This window comes from Diplotaxodon limnothrissa, linkage group LG11 (genome assembly GCF_057381915.1).
Source record: "Diplotaxodon limnothrissa isolate DT_005_m linkage group LG11, D_limnothrissa_male_GT1.1, whole genome shotgun sequence".
Classification (NCBI taxonomy): Eukaryota; Metazoa; Chordata; class Actinopteri; order Cichliformes; family Cichlidae; genus Diplotaxodon; species Diplotaxodon limnothrissa.
Genome location: NC_140606.1, coordinates 30,671,603 through 30,691,499, shown reverse-complemented (window position 1 = coordinate 30,691,499; position 19,897 = coordinate 30,671,603). Strand labels below are relative to the sequence as shown.

General features: G+C 40.1%; 1 protein-coding gene across 2 annotated transcripts; it reads right to left on the bottom strand.

The window, feature by feature from the left end:
- Nucleotides 1–1,376: 1,376 nt before the first annotated feature.
- cbx3b (chromobox homolog 3b) lies at nucleotides 1,377–5,861 on the bottom strand. Of its 2 annotated transcripts, none has more exons than XM_085365769.1 (5): nucleotides 5,679–5,861; nucleotides 5,107–5,247; nucleotides 4,842–4,998; nucleotides 4,250–4,410; nucleotides 1,377–2,683 (listed from the first exon to the last, which is right to left on the bottom strand). In XM_085365769.1, exons 1-5 carry the CDS (start codon nucleotides 5,822–5,824, stop codon nucleotides 2,563–2,565), a joined length of 726 nt encoding a protein of 241 aa, XP_085221895.1. In that variant the 5' UTR covers nucleotides 5,825–5,861; the 3' UTR covers nucleotides 1,377–2,562. The 2 variants fall into 2 exon arrangements, with proteins under 2 accessions (XP_085221895.1, XP_085221896.1); XM_085365770.1 differs by having other exon boundaries at nucleotides 5,664–5,741.
- Nucleotides 5,862–19,897: the final 14,036 nt, after the last annotated feature.

Below are 19,897 nucleotides of genomic sequence, written 5' to 3'. Positions count from 1 at the left end.
ATCTGTTCTTAAAAACAATGAGATGCCTGAAAGATCACAGGAGACAATTGAAGTGGATGCTGGTAGCCAAGTACCCAAGGGTACTGCAGAGGCCTGTTTTTAAGTCCATGCCAGAACATTTTCTGTGTCTAACTCCTTCCACTCTCTCCCATCTTTTCTGTTTACTCACAGTACTGCACTATCTAAAAAAAAAACAAAGAAAAAAACAGAAGAACATAAAACTAAAATACATGATGACAGAATCGTTTCCATTTGTAAGGAAAAACAACTTTACAGCATCTAACCAAGTCAAGAAGAGGTAAGCATATCATTGACAGGGTCCAGAGTTTAGAAACACCTTCATGAATGTAAATACAGAGAGTTTACAGCACGGTGGAAACCACTGGTTATACTCAAAAACAAGAAGGTCAGATAAGAAAATACCTAAAAGAACCTGCACAGTTCTAGAAAAAGTATCTTTGGACAGATAAACTCAAGATTAACTTGTGCCAGAATAATGAGAAGAGAGAAGCATGGAAACAAATCATTATCCTAAGCATACCACATCATCTGTAAAATATGTGGAGGTAATGTTATAGCATGGGCATGTATGGTTGCCAATGGTAAAGGGTCACTAGTGTTTATTGATAGAAGTGTACAGCACTATACTTTTCACTCAAATGCCACAAACCTAATCACTTCACAGTGCAAACAGATAATGACCCGAAGGACACCACAAAAGCAACTCAGCCATTCCTGAAAGCAAAAACGGGGATATTCTTCATCAACCACGTCAGTCACCTGATCTCCGCCTAACAGCGTGCCTTCCAGTTACTAAAAACAAAACTGAATCCAGAAAAACCCACAAGCAGCACCAGACAGTGACCGCAGCACAGGGCTAGCAGAGCCTCTGAAGCATGGAAAAAAAGTACGTGGTGGTGTCGATGGGTTCTAAACTTTAGGCATTTATTGACTACAAAGGTTTTTACTTTTAAAATGTTGTAAGTTTGTCCAATTGATTTCCGCCTCTGAAAATGAAGCACTGTCTAAAAAAATCACTGCAATTCCTAAAGAGCTGCATTTTTTACAGTAAAACCCTTGAATTAAGATTAAAGGTCTGCACTTTAAGCACATCTTAACTGTTAGCTTTAAAATCCACTGTGGTGGTGCACAGAGGAAAAAAGAAAATCACAAAGCTTGTGTTTCTGGACCCAACTCTGTGTAGCCCATTTAGTGCCAGAAATGTAATGTCAAATGAATCATCTCATATTAATGTTGTTGTTTTTTTTAATAATTTGGAATTGATCATTTATTTTAGGAGTAATTGGACCACATAATGTGAGAAATATAATCAGAGTGAATCAAGATGCAAAAAGTGTCAAAAAAGGTTTCATTTATTCACAGACTTCACAGATCCATGGTCAACAGTTACAGTAGTTCTGTAGCAGATGTGTTTTTAGGAGGTTTGAGGTTCAGCTGAGTGTCCCATAGCAGTCATGGGAGATATGTCGAGTCAGAACAATGCCACCAGGATACAGATATAAAGTACACAGAACTGTATAATTACAGTCAATGAATGCCCTGTGTAAACTGCACAGTCTCAGATCTAAAGTGCTACATTTAACAATCGTCTTACGCATTTACGGTGCACAAGAGTTCATTTTGATAAGTGTAAATCTCATTAGATTTACTTAAGAAAATTCATGACCTTCTAATTCAACTCAATTTTATTTATACAGTGCCAAATCACGACAACAGTTGCCTCGAGGCGCTCTTATTCTGAAAAATTCTACAGGGCTTCACTTTTTGGATCAAAGCACCAAATATTTAAATAATCTGAAACGTTCTAATTCAATAAACAGGAGAAAACTGCTAATTTACAGCAGCTGATTAAAAAAAACAAGGGAATTTTTGATGGGCAACATTTTTTTTTAAATATATATTATTTAACATCAACCACAAGGGTCATAAAGAGATACAGTAAAAGCTGTGTCCATTAACACTTCACAACCTCACACAATACAAGTTCAAACAAGAGGCATTCCAACAACAGGGCTACAATCTTCAGCTCTAACCAAAAGCTACATAGGCTGAAGGCATGGACTTGGACAGTAGTTTGCTGGCTCTGGCAGTAGAGTGTCGCCGTACAGGATGTAAAGCACACACTAAACAACCGCAGGGCCCTTCCAGTGTAAGATACTGGCATCTAAACAGGACTATAAATACTAAATTACTCATAGAACAATATCTTCAAAACAAAACACAACCACAGTGATCGAGTCCGCTACATGATGACACAGGAAAAAAGCTGCAACGGGTTAGTCTGACCTCAGATCAGCCGCTCTACATAAAGGTTAGCTTGAGCCTCCATCAGAGTGTCTGCAAAGTCACAGTGACCTTTTTTGAGCACAACGGGGCAGACAGCACTTAAAATCCACCACCGCCGAGGATGTCACACCTGCCAGAGCTCGAAGTGCTTCTGATGCCAGCTGAAGGAGGACATTTGATGGAGGCTAAAGTTAAGCTTCAGATGAGAGCACAGCTGTTTATTAGTTCTCCTCTGCACACAACCCACACACATTTTTACTGCTCGTCGTCTCCACAGTGCCAGGTCAGCTTCTGCTCGTAGAAGTCGATGACCACCTGGGGACATCTGGCGCTCGCTTCACGGGCCGGCAGCAGGGCAACGTCATCCGAGTTTTTCCTGTGGGGATACGCGCAGCAGAAGGAAAAAGACTGAAACCGCCTCTTGTTTTTAATGGATGTAAAATGTCTTAACAGAAACAAATATTTCTGACAGTTTTTTTTAATGGAGAAGTAAAGGGTAAGGGGACTCTACATAAAAGGGGCACTAGATTTTAGCTTTAGCTTCCTTTAGCTCATGCTCCATTGTTCCACCAATTCTGTTAAATTTAGCCAGTAATTTCTCACAGTGTCTTGCTGACAGATCAACAAATGTAATAAAGCATATCATCACTGATTTTCAAGAACAAGGATGATGCGTGCCTAGCTGAAGTAACTACAGAGGGATAAAGCCATGAAAACACGGGACAGAGCTGCCAAAGCTCAGTTAAGAGGAGAGGTGATGATCAGTGAGCAGCAGTATGACTTCATACTGAGAAAGAGCACTAGAGACACGATGTTTGTGCTAGTTTGCTTAAAGTGTTAATGGAGAAGTACAGAGAAGGAGTTGCACTCTGTCTTTGAGGATCTACAGAAAGCATATGACAGTGTACCAGGCAAAGCTGAAATAGGTAGGACATGTGCAGAGGAGGGATAGTTGATACACTGGGCAAAGGATGATGGAGACTGAGCTCCCAAACAGCAGGAAAGAAGATTACAAGAAGAGAAGATTACAAGAATGACAGAATGGGATGCAAGGGACAGACTGAGACAAACAAAGGGAATTAAACATTTTCTGACTGGCTATGCTCTTGTGGAGAAGTAAAAAAAATGACTTGTTTGCTTAAGGGAAGCAATATAGGACTCTGGCGTCTTATCATATCAATGCCGTGCTTCTTTGAATGACGCGGACATTTGGGTAAGGTCAATAATTTGTGGAATTGTGTGCAAGTGTTTGCTTTCCGTAGACCTCTAAACTTCCAGCCCTAAACATGAGCACATCTTTCACACTCAAAAAATTCCAAGTTCTCCAACCTAACAAAACTCATTGAGCGTTTTAAAAGACTTCAGCCAACCGTTTTACAAACTGTGTTTAAAAACTTTACAATCTGTTGTAATTCAATATAGCTCCTCTTTCATAAAGTAACTACAATCGTAGGTAGTGTTGCGGCTCTGCTGGACTCCCGGACACTAACATTTGTGTATGTAAATCAGAAGAGAAAAAAAAAAGCAAAACGATCTAAGCCGATCACTCGGAGCCTCATAAAGGTAGATCTTTGCAGAGCTGGACTTAATAGTCCAGGTACGCATAGTTAAGAGCCCCCGAGTCTATAGCTTAATGGTTGTGTGTAATGATAAACCCAAAGCCCATCTGCTCTCTCCAATCTGTTACTAATAAGGTTTGAGGTGGTCAGTGTCAACTTCCAACTTCTCTTCTCAAGTAAATGATCATGCATATATAAAATGTTGGAAAACTGCAGTTTCCCACAAAGCAACAGCAACAAAAACATCGAGTCCCCCCCCCCCCCCCCCCCCCCCCACACACACACTTTGCTGTCTGACTCTGGCTTTAAATATTAACATTTTCCACGTTTACTCAAGTGCTGGCATTTATTATTCAAGCACAGAGTAAAGAGGAAGCAGTCACCATTTGACTAGGAACATGAGCTCTCCCTTTCTGTCCGTTGAGCCGATGATGCATTCGGGCTCGAGATAAGTACTGAGGTCACTGGGGGAGTTTTTCTGCTCATCATCGGGCTGAAGGACGCTGTTGTCCGTCTTCACAGCCTGAGCCTCCTGCACGCAGGACTAAAAGAACAAAATAAGAAAAGGCAAAGTTCAAAGTTGCAGCACAGATTTACTAGACATGATAAGAAGGTTGCTAAGTCGAGCCATTTCATTTTTTCTCCCTCACTGTACACACCCATTGCAGAAAAAGGGGGAAATTTAACTGGTTTCATTTTCAGGAGCTTTTGTAAAACTAACCTCTTTAACACGACATTTAGTTTCAGATTGAGCCTTAAAACAATTTCTGACAAGGAGTCAGTTGACTCTATTCCAACCTCAGTCTACAACTAAAGGGAAAATGCTACCATACTTCTATTGTGTTCCCTATACTTCTATATTTTTCATTGTTGTTCTCCCTTTTGGCAGATTTAGCTGCAGAAGTTCTGTAAATAACATGGAAACAGACAGACATACAGACAATCCAGAAACTCCAAAATTCCTCACATACTCACAATTTCTGTCTCTTCCTCTGCCATTTCCTCTTTGGGAACAAACCCTTGCTCGGGTTGCTCTTCTTCATTCTCCTCGGTGAAGTGGGCGTTTCTCAAGAACTCCTCTATGAGTTCAGGACAGTCCAGGTTGTCCTCGGGTTCCCACGTGTTTTCTGCACTGCGGTTAGAGTTAACAGGAGGAGGGAAAGGCAATTTTTACTACGGTGGATAAACGGGTTACACAATCAAACCGTTCAAATGACTGGTTCTGCAACATCCCACTCACTCAGTGAAGCCCTTCCACTTCAGGAAGTACTCCACTCTCCCATTCGAGATTCTGCGGCGAATTATTTTTTCAACCACAAACTCCTGGACAACTGTAGTCTCCTCAGTCTTCCTCTGTTTGGCAGTCTGCTTCTTTCTCATTCTGCCACGATAGAGAATAAGCGAATGAATGAAGGCCAGGGCAATCACAAGAACAGGGAGTTCATTTCTTTTCGTGCTAAAAAAAACAAACAAACTAAACACGGTGGAGTCAGGAACATTCACTTTTATCTCCCTGCTGCTGGGATTTTTTTTTCCAGCAGAACATGGCAGTGGCGACTACTCTGCTGTGCCCTTCATACAATGATCGGCACACTTGTTACAGCGCTCCACCTGCTGTTTCTGTCGGGTGATTGTGCTCCTTCAGTCCAAAAAAAGCAACATGTTAGTATCGCCGTGAGCGTCGTTCACTCACAGCCTGGTTACGAGCACATTTAGCAGACAGCAGCCCGAAACATGAGTGAATAGAAGCGTGCCTCGGTGATGCATTAGACGCTGTAATGAACAATATGCACGTACGCTCTCGGTGTTTACTTAATCTCGGAGGGTAGCCTGCTGCGGTGCCGCTCGGCTCTGCTCTGTGCTTGTCGCTGGAAACAACATGCACAAAGCGCCGGTGACGCTGCTTTGAGCTCAAATGTGTCGGTCGATGTGAGTAAATGAGCGAAACAACTTTTCATGAATGAGTTAAAATTAAAGATGGCCGTTGATGCTCGGAGGAAGTGGTTGCCAAGGGAAAAGGTCATGCCAGGAAAACCGGGAGGAGACGACGGGGACGCGCACAGCAGCGACCAATCAGGGAGCAGTCCGCTCGACCGTCCCAGTCCAGCGGTCCGGAACAGCCCTGCCACCCATGGGCGTCAGCGGGGTATGGCAGGGCATGCGCACTTCCTATAATGTATTTCACAAATTTTGTTTTATTTTATTGGAAACAAAAAGACAGTCCGAGAATACAATAAATAAATAAATAAATGTATTGTGTCTCCTCCCGGGATCGAACCAGGGATCTTGGTGCACTTTAGTTTTATTTAATTTTAGAGTACTTCCATGTATTTCCAATTGATGTTACATAAAGTTCAATACATTTAAGAGAAAAATACCATCCACTTTAAAATGATACAGCGGTGGGTTTATAAAGCAGTTGCAATGAATGTAAATTCCTGATGGAAATAATATACTGAATCGCTTCATTTTGCATTATTTTAAACGTTTGATGCTATTTTTAATATTTAATTTTGCATGATATTGTATAGTAGAAATTCTAATACAGAAAGTGTTACTTAGTATTATTTGAGAATACTTTTTTACTGTTTTCAGTGCTGTAAAGACACTGGGCTTTGTCGACGGGGATCTGCTCCCCTCAAGCTCTGAGGCTGTACTGTTGAAATCGCAGGAAAAACAGTCTTTGGGAGATTTGACTGACAGTTCCCCTCTAGCCAATGAGTAAACTCAGAGCTACTGATTGGCCAAATAGCCCCCGCCCCATTCCATCCCGACCAAAGAACAGGCCTTTCCACTTTGCTTTCCAGCAGTTACTCCACACTGTTTTGTAAAACACCACTGGGGGACGCTGCCAGCCTGTATTGGACTGATAGCACCTCTGTTAACCGCTGTCAATAGATTTATACTGGAAAGCTCACAGCCAAAAGGCAGCAGCTCCACATTGAGTTTTTCCACCACTCTCTCGCAGGAGCTGTGCAGAATACAGCTTCTACTGGTACCATTTCATTGTCAAGGCAGGATTATGCAGCACTTGGTGTATTTGATCATAAATTTATGTATAGACATAAACTTACGTAGTCTAACAACACTACAAAAGTCCAAAGATGTATCAGACATACTATAATCAGAAAGGCAGTCAGGAGGAGGACAGGTGACTGGTCTAAAGTAAACAGCTACCATTATTTATATTTGGACTGACCACCTATCCCCCTTGTGCAGTGGAAACTTTTAAATGAGGGGGCCTGTAGATATTAACTTCATGAATTGTAGATTCTCTATTGATAAAACCAAGGTAACCTGCTGTTTTCTACACTGTTTAATTATTAACACTGTGTCGAAGATACTCCAGGCCTCCAGATACAAATGCTACGAACTGTTTTCACACCAATTTATAAGTACATTGAGAACTTAGGGACCCCCGCCTCACTCAACAGACACACTAGAAATATAATCATAATTATAAGGGTCGACCCTTTTCAGTGTCTATATTAATACTGCAATACAATATTCCCATGTTGTGAAACATTATTTTGGCTGTCTCTCTTATAACTATGTTTTTCAGCAGTTTACAATTTAACATCCTTTATTAGGTGTGCTTTATTAAAAAGCATTTTTCGTAGAGCCACACCATCCTTACAAGACATCTTTTTCCTCCATGGATTGGTGTATTAGTTGACTGAGACACTGAGGCAAGACATGTGTTGGTTATCAACCAAATGACCCACTTTTGCCCTCGGACCCCTTCCTGTCTACTCTTCTGGGGATTTAGTACAAGTTGCTATAGTAACGGAACAGCTAATAGGCTTGGGCTGTCGCTGTAGGCCCAAGAATGGCAGTAATGCATGCAGTGAGGTCCTGTCTAGATTTACTACTGTATATATTGTTTTGGGGGAAAGCAGGTTATTTTAGATTTGCATCCCAGAATTAACATTAACAACTTTTCATGAGGAGATTTCTTTTTTCACTGTTATTGATTAAATGACAGTATTGATTGAGACATTGAGAAGACATAGTAGGTGAGTAAAACTGACCCTGTAACACTTAATGTTATGGGTTTCAACCACTCCTCCACCACAACTTACTATTCATATATAGACTAAAAACTGACCAACAAACATTTACATAAGCATCTGTTTTTGATAGTTGTGGGAAATTTGATATTATTGATCAGCCTCTGGATTGCAGTAGTTAGATTTAGGTGAACACTGGCATATCTGAGATGTTTTATAAACATTTGTTTTATGTCTTACACAAATTTGTAATCTAAATAATGTTACTACATGTAATAATAAAGTGATTTGAGGCCTTCCTGGTGCCTTGAATGCAAACTGACTGAACCCCTAAATTGACCAAGGCACTAAAAATGAAATACAGATGTTGATGAAATTACATGCTCCAGTGTACAGGGTGAAAAGATATATTGTGTTATGCCGTCATCCCTTAAATCTACTAACTTCCCTCCCAGACAAGCACATTCCACACACCCACTGTGAATGGAGCCCTAATACAGATGGGGCTTGAGAGCCATTCTGTCAGAGCAGAAATTAGTCCAGATGGCTAGATCCTGCTGTGAGGGGATGTGGATGGAGTGAGTAGTGGTCTGTGTGGCTCAGGATAGGCCCGAGTGGACTCTTTTCACATGGTGGGCCCCCGGCGTTCCCTTAGTTCCAACTTTGAAGCTCTCAGATTACAACCACGGTGAAGGAATTCATGTCAGTCCTTGTGTTCTTATCAAGTCTGTGGTTATATAAGACACAGAATCCAGTAAAACGTTACTAAAAGTACCGGTGGTCAAAACGAGATTCAAATAAGTCCATAACAATTCACTGACTGCGCATTTGTAAAGCACTTTCTTGGATATCATTTTTGCATGTTTTGAAAAAATTCAAGTTCTTTGCCAACTCTCCCTTCATCAGCTTCAAAAACTGACTTCAGATCATATTCAGAGTCACATACAAAGTCAATCAGGGTACTAAGTGGCAGGCTCCAGTGCACTTTATGTCCTCGATATTTATGCAGCAGTGGCAGAGAGAAAAGAAACTTTTCACGAGTAACAGATGACGTGGAACCACAGACCACCTGGATCTACTTGCGGAAATCTGTCTCTTGTTTCAGAACATTTATGGTGCCCCAAGATACTTTCCTCTGTGTTATTCTATACCTGACACTCCAGGGCTAGAGTCGTGTAGTCATTACCAGTCTTTGTGTCTGCAGAGTTACTGGGAATGCATACACTAGGAGTATGCATTACACTACAGGTTTCAATCAGACAAGAAGAGATTAATATAGCATAAATGTATTTTATTAAAACTACTATCTGGTCAAGAAAGCTCATCTAAATGCCAGCACAGAGAGAAAGAATTATAATTATTTAAGGTAAAAGGTAGCTTGGGGTTTTCTGTTGCAGATCAGCTGTAACACTCCCTGCAGAAAACGGAGTGAAACAAAAATCGCAAAGGTGTAATATAGTTTACACAGTCATGCAGACGTTCATCCATGTGACATTATTGTCACCATAATATAACAAAAAAGCCATCAAAATTAAAAAAGCAGCCAACAGCCTTTGATTGTGCTTGATGAATACAAGGATCTAAGGATTTTTATTGCCATGAGGTGAAACTAAATTTTGCACTCAAGTCCTAGTTAAGACCAACAAAAATAACGCTCATCAAGAGCAATATATACAAAACCAAGAAACAGTATGAGTATAAATAAGAGCTTGAGAAGCAGCTGCGTCTCTGTGCGTCGTCAGTTTGAATAAAGAATAAACCTGAACCTGGTGAGATGAAAGTTTAAGCAGCACAAAATTGACACTCTGAAGAACCTCTACCATCTTTCCAAGAAAGTAAATAGTTTCCAGCTTTGGTTTCATACTGTATGTGCTTATTTGGAATATTCAGAGCTCGGCCCTTTGCAGTACTCAAAGAAACTCCATGTAACCTTTGTAGAGATAATAAATCTGTTCATCTGCTGAACGGAGGGAGAGGGAAAAGTCACACAGTGGAAGTGGTGCTGACTTCATCACATGTGGGTCTCTGCTGGGAGATTCCGCCCCACAAAGCGAAGCCCGTAGGATCTTGTAACACTGTGACTGATGGGTGAATGGCATCAGTGACAAGCAACTCCCATTCCCCCTGGGGCCAATGTGGCACAAAGTGAATGGATAGGAGTGGTAGGGAATAGATCGCCTTTGAACCTAAAAAGAATAATTCCCCCTTCTTCCAGTGCTGGTCTTTACTCCCGCTCTCTCTCTTAGTTCGTGCCATTCTTCTTTCACTTTTTTCCTTTCTCTGCGGTGATTTTTTTTGTCCTTCTGAGCTTTGTGGCTGACGATGATGACCTGGGGAAGAGTAGAATGTGAATAAAGTTGCTGTCATTTCAAAGAAGCGATGTGTCACTCAGCTCTTGTCTGACTTTATGTCAGAAAGAAAATTTAAGCTTTAAATAACACGGCACCGACGTTGTCCTGCAATTATTGCATAAGCCTAACTGAACGTAACTCGTTTGTTTTGGATAAATGTAACTCTGAAAATAGACTAATGATCCAGGGGCATTTTTGTGAACAAATTTCAAGAAAAGATTTCATGATGTGACATTTTCACATGCCCTCAGGAGCGCCGAATGCTTTTAATCACGAGCAACAGTTTTTGAACAGGTTACAATCAAATTTGTTCCTTTTTGTGTTGCACTTTAAGGCAGCTAGTCACTAACTAAAGTTTGATGGATTGCTCTCCTCTGGTTACCCGCACGGCAACGACTGCTGCTGTCTGCGAGGAGATTGTTTGCGTTTCTGTGGCCCGCTTTTGTCAAACATCCTCTTCCATTTCAGTTTCTTGAAATGTTAAGTGTTCCTTTTCACCGCTGTCCATCACCACCCAGTGAATCCAAACAGGGAGCGAGCTCCTCTTCTGTCATGCAGGGAGAAATTGAGACAAAGGAGAAGAGGGAAGAATGTACTGGCTTGGTGTGATGACAGTGCTTTGTTTGAATCCACAATATCGTTGCTGGCTGCTTTAAGTCAACATGTGTGGGTGTTTTTCTTATTTTTTTAATTATATACTGCATGTAAGAGTCTTTTTTTAATGGGTTGGTATACTAACTGACATACAGTAAACTCCTATAAGTAGTATAGTCTTTATATTTATCACATGAATATGAGCGTTATAAACACTGGCCTGACTCCTAATGTAAGTAGACAGCTGAAAAGTACTTTATCCTGGTGAGAGGACCTTTGCCTTGGTAAATCTCCTTGTCACTGCGCAGCTGCTGACTATCTGCTCTCATCGGGTGCAGCTCCACAAACTGCCGAATCCAGTCTGTTGACCTTTCACTTCTTTTCTCTAACACAGCTGTAGGCTTTGAACTTTAGATCTGCTCCACATCCCCCCGTTTGGCTGCAAAACTGGCCAATCTGAAATCAAATCTCATGTCTGTTCTTCACAGGTCCCCCCTCAGATACAGAGCAGTTGCTTTTTGGCTTCTGGGAATCTGAAGCTTTTCTTCTTGAGCCAAAAGACCTTTGACTATTACATATTTTTACTCAGTCAGGCCTGTAGCAGCTCTATGCCATCTGAAGTGATACTGAATAGGCTCCAGCTTCAGCACATGGTGAGAGCAACCGGCTCTTATGTCTTGCCTGCCTGCCATCTGGAAAATTACAGCTTTAAGTAGGCCCTTTCAGTAATTACCCTGCCAACTCTGAAGAAGGGCTCCGAACACACCGTGATGAAATCTACATGACTGATCGAGTGAGGCCATAGCAACTGAGAGTATAGTAGAAATGCAACATGCTCAAAACCTCCTCTTGTTTTTTAAGAAATGGCTACTTCTGGACACTGACATTGCTTATGATCTCTACTACAGTCTTAGTTGTATTTCTCTAAACATGGGTGAAGGTCTCAAACTCACCACAAAACCTTTAAGTTTTGTTCTTTTATTAACGAGTAAGTCAAGTTCTCTGACACTGGAAATCATTTATATCAAATGATATTTGATATAAATCTATAGTGTGTTAATAATATTATAATATCAGACTGAATCTCTAAAATACATTATTTTTGTCTGGGAATAACTGGCTGCTAGCCTATAAGCATGCTGATTTCAAGAAGAAGAGGTTTTATAATCTACTTTGCAAAAATAAGAGCTTTTTTTAGGGATCCTGGGGGAAAATGGTAAACTATATTCAAACTATAACTATATTCAAAATCAAAAATGTACATAATCAGCATTAGACAGAATAAACATGCAGCGTATCAGTGTCAAAAGTCACTCAGTGTTGAAATATAAGTTTAAATATGTAAGTTTACATACATTCGTGAATGTCTTGGTAATTTTAGGGCTTTTAACAATTTCTTAGAATTTAAAATGAATCTTTGAAAAACAAGAATTAGAGTGAACAAAGTTTGAATTTATTTGGATTTTTATCCACACAGAGTTGAAATTATACATGAACTCACTTAAATCTTTTAGTAATGAGACCCAAACTGATATTACAGAGGAAATTGGTTATGATATTCAAGAACAATCCAGGAACCACAAAGGCTCAAGTTTATGATGAACGGGAAACTGCCAGAACACCAGCATCAATGTCCACAGCCTGCAATTACTGTAATATTTATGCTAATGATGAGTGTATGCAAACTTCTGACCACAACTGACCACAACTGTAAATACAATAGCAAAATACTGTTGGAAATCACTGGACATCCTGTCGCCCCTGTCTGTTTGCTACTGGTTTTAACACTTAAAGGTCTGACTTTTACAACAATCATTAAATTGCCTCCATTTCTAGAACAATACTCTATACTCTGCTCCTAAATTATGTCTACACCAGCACACACATCCTTACTCCTCTTCCACTGGCAGGTAGTTACCTTCATAAAATATGTATCAGAGTAGTCTCCTTCATGTTCACAAATTGTTGCAACTCAGTTGCTCTCAGGCTCCATAAATGCTTTACAATACTCGTACATCATAATCGACACCTGTGCGCTCAGCAGATTTTAGCAATACGATGAACTATTCTAACACGTGATAACTCACACAGTGAAACAATGTAGTGAAGTGCTGAGAGTAAAACTGTTCTGCTTGCAGAAATGTCATATCTGGTGATCACTAAAACTTATTTAAGCAGTTACTGTTCAAACTGAGGAATGGAAATTTCAAATTTCAGGATTATGATTTTTAGAGAGTTGGCTTTAAAATTTGTATTTATTTATTTATTCTTTCAGATGGGGGCTTCTGTATAGGATTACATTTTGGGTTAGGATCATGACTTCTTGCAGTCTCAGCTGGCTGGCAACTGCAGTTCATGAAACAAAGTCAGTTCCCATAGACACCCATGTTATAAAAAGTGCTGTTTACAACCTGATGCAAAAGAATATTTTGGACCTTGCGGATACTTTTCATAACAACTGCAGGATTCTCTTTTAAATAAGTCAAAAGTTAAGAGCCTGTCTGCTTTGATTAACAGTTGTGCTTACAGGGAGTTGTAATAGACTGATGTCTCATAGGCCTTGTAGTTGCTAATTTAGTCACACAGGCCTAGACACTCGTCAGCGATCCACTTACAACCACCAGTTCCTAGGGAAAAATGTGAACTGCTCAACTGATTGGCAAGCGGTTGCTGGCTGTTGCTTGGTGATTTTGGACACAAAGAATTTCATGGTCCAATGCCAAAATCCTCTGTGGTTGGTTTTACTACTGCTTGGTGAGTAATTATGAAATTATGAAAAGTGCAACACAAACAAATGCCTATAAAGTACAATTTTTGGCTTTTGAAAAATGTTGGTTGCAGTGGTAATACACAACTTTTACTTTGAAACCAAACATCTTTCTAGTTTGTGTCACACCTTTTTAAATTTCACAACAATCAGCATGTAGTTGATGAGTGTCTGCAGACAATGCAGTGTCTTCTTTGCACTCAGCCAAAGCAATAACAAGGAGCTGCTGCACCCTTGTTGCGACCAGTTACACCTAGCAACTCCAGCAACAACTTGTACAACTTGTAGGGGGAAAGGCACCTTTCCTAGCAACTGGAGGTTGCCAGGGAGTCCCTGACTGGTCTCTAAGCCTACCTCACTGATGCCTTGTGCTACTGAACTGGACCTCTTCTCCATTATTGTGGGGTTAATACCTTCTGGAGCATTTTAAAAGAAATTTCTTAAAAATTGTCTGTTATTTAGCACCAATTAGCAGACATGTATGTGTCTCCCTTGAATCTGTTTGGTTTATGCCACATGCTAATCAAGCTAGCTAGGGCTAGATGGTAAACCTGTTGTACAAATATAGTAACTTTTCAGAAAGAAAAATAATATTCCTGTGGCCAAATCACTAAGACTTCAAAAGGAAAGCATCAAAGGGAATATATCCATACATATATCCACCTTTTGCATACAGTCTATTGTTTTAACATATCACACTCCAAAGGTCATGCCCAGGCTGGCCAATCCATTTTAAGGGTAGAGTGCTTTCAGTGTCATCTGCGAAATGTTATCCTCATGTCTAACTATTAAAATATCTTGTCCCTTTCATGCCAGCAGGGTTTTGATCCCACCTTTAATCACTGACCATTATGAAGCCATGGTGCTAATGTGGTCAGATTGATAGCTTATACTCAACCCAATCTTAACTTGTAAACTTTTGCCTTAATATTTAGTATACAGCCAAATGAGTAGTGTCTATTTTCTAATTATTGGAAGCTAAAAGTTTTCCTTTAGTCATTTGCAGTTCAAGGGGGAAAACCAAGATGTGTAACATTTGTCCGACATATGCACTACATAAGTCTGAGTTCATTAAAATCACAGCCTCCACTCTTTGTAAGCAAGACAGCTTTATACTTGCCCTGAAATAGTTCCTAGTGTGAAAATTTGTTTCCATAGCTTCCTTTCCGCAAGTTGGTATGGAGTGCTGAAAAACCACGAGCACTCCCTTGGTTTGAACCGCTGCCTGGGCCTGACAAAACATGAATGTGATTTACATTGTCCCTCCTCCAAAATGTCATTTTCAATTTGAATCCTATCAAGGGCTAATCTGGAAACTGTTACTCAGTGTGTCTTGAATATAAATTGTTTGCAGCTGAGAGTCAAAAGTGGACCGGTGGTAGCGGAGGGGAGGGGGCAATACGGCAAAGTCTCTCCTGTGAAATGCCATGTTTAGGCTGATGCACAGGAAACAAGCTCTTACCAGCCAGGAAATGAAGTGGCAAGCACAGGCCGGCTTGTATTTCCCCTCCTGCTTTCAGATGGGCCTTGTTAGTGTGGAGACATCAGGGCTCCAGCTTTTTGTTCACATAGAGCTGCAGCGTTTTAAAGATGTTAAGTGTTTGTGATGGCTGACTGGTATGTTGCTACGAGGTCTTGAGTTTCTCAGACCTCCAGAACCACTCCCCAGCTGCCCCCATCCCCCATCCCCTGCCTCTACCCTCCCTCTGTCTTTATGGTTGAGATGAGTGATGTGAAAGAGCTGAAACACACTTATGTGTAAGCAAAAGATAAAATCTCTGTGCGATACGCTGTAACAGTGAAATTTGTGGCTGTACTAAAGCTTGTGCTGTTGTTTCTCTTTTCCCATGCCATAATAAATAACAAAAAGGATTTGTGCGTTCCACTTTAGATGAGTATTGATAAAATACTCATTAATAAAATCAATGACAAAACACATCTGTTCTTTAGACTCTCTCCCTGCTCACTTGAAATACTCCAATACTGGCTGACTTGCATGAACAGCCTAAAAACCAAAATTGTCATCCACACATTTTCTAAAGATGAAAACTGGTGTTACACTGAAACAGACAAAGTATGTTTTGTGTTTCATGTTCACTCAAAGGGATGGATAAGCCTCACATCTGCCAGTGTTTTTCTACAAGTTCAGGCTGAACCTGTAGACTTTAAGAATCTGAAACGCTGACGTCAGATCAAACCAAACAGAAGCAATTAGACAGAGAATGGTCCCTTCATCTGAAAATGAAGAATCACATCAAAACATGTCAGGTTAAAAATCACATGTGTGATACAAAACTTGTGAATTCTCTTAGCTCTCTTAAAAAAAAAAAAATCAATCAACTCTGGAGAATAAAGTCAGGACATTTTCCAACCTTAATCTTGACACAGAGCAGCTTCACATGGAGTCAGACTACTGGAAACAGCGGTTTTAGAGACAGCGCAGGATGGGCAGAGTGCACGGGAGACGCGAGACCTCCCCGCTCTCCATGAATCCACTGGACAGTTAAATGCACTGTTCTCACATGGGTGCAATCTGACATCACGCAGACATTTTTTTTTTTTTTACGAGGTAACCGAGTTTAAAAACTGTTTAATGTCTGATTACACTGGAACACTTGCACGTCTGGCGGGTGAGGTTCAAGGCTGCAGTGCACGTATGAAAGCAGCTTGGGTAAAAGTTAAACACTGTAGGTAATTTTTTGATCAGCTCTGGTCTTTTGTTTTTCAATTCACACAGAATTCCGATTATTAGCTATACTATGGTATCAACGCCAGGATGTTCAGGAGTAGCCAACCTTTTAGTACCATTTTAGTTGGAGGCAGGATGACAGGTGACCGAGGCTCACGTAGAAACAGATTTCCTGTTTGCATTCACATGTTCCAAGGTCAGAGCTGGCTTCATGCCCACACAAACCCGCCGCTGCTTCTCTAAATGGACCACCTAAGTGTGAAGGCCTGTCACGACGGTGGTGAGTAGTGATTCATAGCCTGGACCTCAGGGCTAAGCTGAAGTCAGTATAAACAATTATAGCTGAGAGGGATGTATGCTGAGTGTGTTTGTGCGTCAGAGAGTGGTGAAAAGAGAGAAAAGAGAAATACTGCTTTCTGACTGAGCTGGGACTCAGTGTACACATTTGCCTGGATTATACCTTCTTCTCACAGGGAAACAGCGATGATTCACTGTTCGGAGAGTCTAAGCTGCTCTCTTCGGCACTCACGTATGAACGGTCATAGAACACATAATGATCATGGTGCGTTAAAGGGCTGCAGTTAATGTCATAGAGCCTAAACACTGCAGTAGCATTGTGACTACCAGACACACAACAGACTTTTTCCTTAGAATTTCCACCTTTTAAACAGCCTCTGAGTTTTCTGTACATACAGTCAGTTACATAAAGGTAGCGAGGGAAAAACAAACATCTCTCTGGCCTTGTAGAATAATAAAACGATTGCCTGTAGGAGTACGAACAGAAGTAACTCCCTGTGTTATGAGGTTATTCAAGTTTGAACAGTATATTGATGGCCAAGGCCTGTGTTTATACATAATGTTGTTCACAAGACTAGCGGAAAGTTTAGAGGTGAATAAAATTGTCTTACCTCAGATACAGCTCACACCTGTAGACACATGAGGCACTTCTTTGCTGGTAGTGATGTTGAGTGTGGATATACATGTGATTGAGCGTTTATTACCCAAGTGTCATACAGACCACCTGGACTTATTTTGTAACTGTCACCGTAAGATTAGAAAACAATTCTTATATTTCTGGAACCATTTGAATTTTCTCTCCCTGTGAATGCTTTGTGCTACCATGGCTTTTTCTATCTGAAAACATTTGCATTTCACCTCAAGCACAAACGGTAACAAAGTTGCAGTCATTTAAAGAGCGCTTGTAAAATGGGCCATGAGCCTCGTGGCAAAATTAACTACATTTTTTAATAGCGTTCTGGTTTAAACGAAATTCACATTCGTATATACACTTTCATTTACAGATTTACACATAAACTATAAATAATTTTGGGACATGAAAGCAAATTAACGCTGTTTCCATATTATCATGTGGATTTTAGTATCTGAAGGCAGGTGTCTGACGTGGGGTTCAAAACCAAAGCTGACTTTCTTTGTTCTTTCTCATGAATATGGAGTATTTCTTCTTATTTTTCTTTGACCTGTGAACACATAGACACACTACTGGACTATTGCATTGAGCTAATTAGAATTTTGTGGTCTAAGAACACGGTCAATGAGAGACCACAAAACACATTTTCTGCCAAAACTCAATAATAACAAAATGATGTACTGATGACGTTTTATATGTGAAAGAACAAAGGTCAACAGAGACATCATATATTTCACAAAAAGGCTTTTCTTCCCATAATTTACTCTGTAACTCAGGAACAGAAGGGGAGAATTACATTATGTTTCACATTTGTTTGGATAACAAATTATTGGTTGTTATATTTCTGGTGCTTTTAATTGACATTGAATTCATTTAAAGTCTTAATTACACATAAAATATCAATCTGGATTGTTGTATATCAGCTGTCACGTGATTTGTTGATGGAGCCACACAGTAGCATGAGAAGCTCAGCTTTCTTCTCCAGCACTGGTAACTACTTATCACAGGCAGACGTTGCATCACTTTTGCACTCCTCGTCTTATGGTTGTTTCCATCTGCCTGGAAAGAGGTTAGAAGTTGACTGGCAGAGGTCCTGTTCTTTAAGAGTTAGTGGCTCACTGCAAGGGGCTTGCTTCTATCAGGGGTGAAACAGCCGCCCGTCCATCATACTGACAGAGCTGACAGCCATTCAGCCAAACCAGAGGAGTTTCTGCCAACAATCAAAGGGCTTTTCATTGAAGGAATTCAGTTCTGGTCTGTCATCAGGGAGGGGCGTTCCCAGCTGTCAGCAGGCCAGGGGGACACTCTGGTTCCTCCTCTGCTTTCTTTTTTCCTCTCTGGTCAGATCCATGGATTGGTCAAGAGCACACGCTCCACCCTCTCTGTCTCTCTCTGTCTCTCTCTCTCTCTGCCCTTGAAAGTCAGTGTGCCATCTTCTTTATTTATGCAAGCAATTCAGCTCAGCTGTGTTGTGTGACATTGCACAGCTGTCTGCATTGTGGCAGTTTACTTGTACGCTTTCATTATTTTTGATTTCTCATTATACCACATGTATTTTTTAGTAACTACTCTCTCCAAGTACCCTGCAGAAATGTTACTTTTCTTATTCACCACTTGAGGGAAGCAAAACCAAGGAAAACGCAAGGAAGTGCCACTGTTATCTGTAGTATTCAGATACCTGACACATTAATCCTGACTATAATAATGCAGTTATATACATTTTTAACTTGATTTTAGGATATTTCCCACCAAGCATGAAACAACCTATTTTCATCTTGCTCAGATGACTTTTTTTCACATTTTCTTTTTTTTTTTTACGTTTTGTTGCTTCTTCATCGGGTTGGATGAATGAAAACACCATTTTTTGGGCTGAAGCTATTAGTTATCTTTATTGTCATTGATTGTGACAGTTATTTTTAATAAATATTTAACTTTGCGGTATTTCAAACCCCATGAATATTGTAAAACTTAACAGTGGCTGTTTTCAAAAACTAAAGAAATTAAAAAATCATCACATGCTGATATCAGCAGTGATGATTTCTGTTTGATGCACAATTAATGCATGTTTGCTGAATAATACACAGTTGATTGACTGATAGATTACAATGGAGAAACATGACACCCTGACTTTAACACCATTCAATGTTCTTTAGTATGTTTATAGTGTGTAGCTAAACTGTGGTTTATAGTATTTCTATCTTAATATAATATAGTGTATATAGTACTTGTGTAATCTTTGCACTATATTTTCTTACCATATATTCTTTATTTTTCATGTGCATGTTTAAATGTTTCCATTTGCACCATTTTTTTTAATGTTTTGCATGTCAGGAGGTGCTAAAATAATTTCATTGTTTTGCTACCCTAGTTTGCAATGACAATAAAGCCACTCAATAAACCAATTAATAATAATTTGTAATCAAATCATTTGACAAATTTGACACACATGCACTAAATATCAACAAGCTGCTGTAACATTTATGTCTTTACTTGCGGCACAGTTTCAGAGTAGGGTACTCTCTGATGCTTCATTACATAACCAGTGAGCTGCCTGCGTGAATCAATTATTTATCTGCATGTTGTAACACTGAGGATACTTTGATTGTGACAGACACCAGCCAGACAAGGCAGATCAGTAAATGGCAGAAAAAGAAAAAAAAAACCCACCAATCTCCACTGGATATGTGGCTGT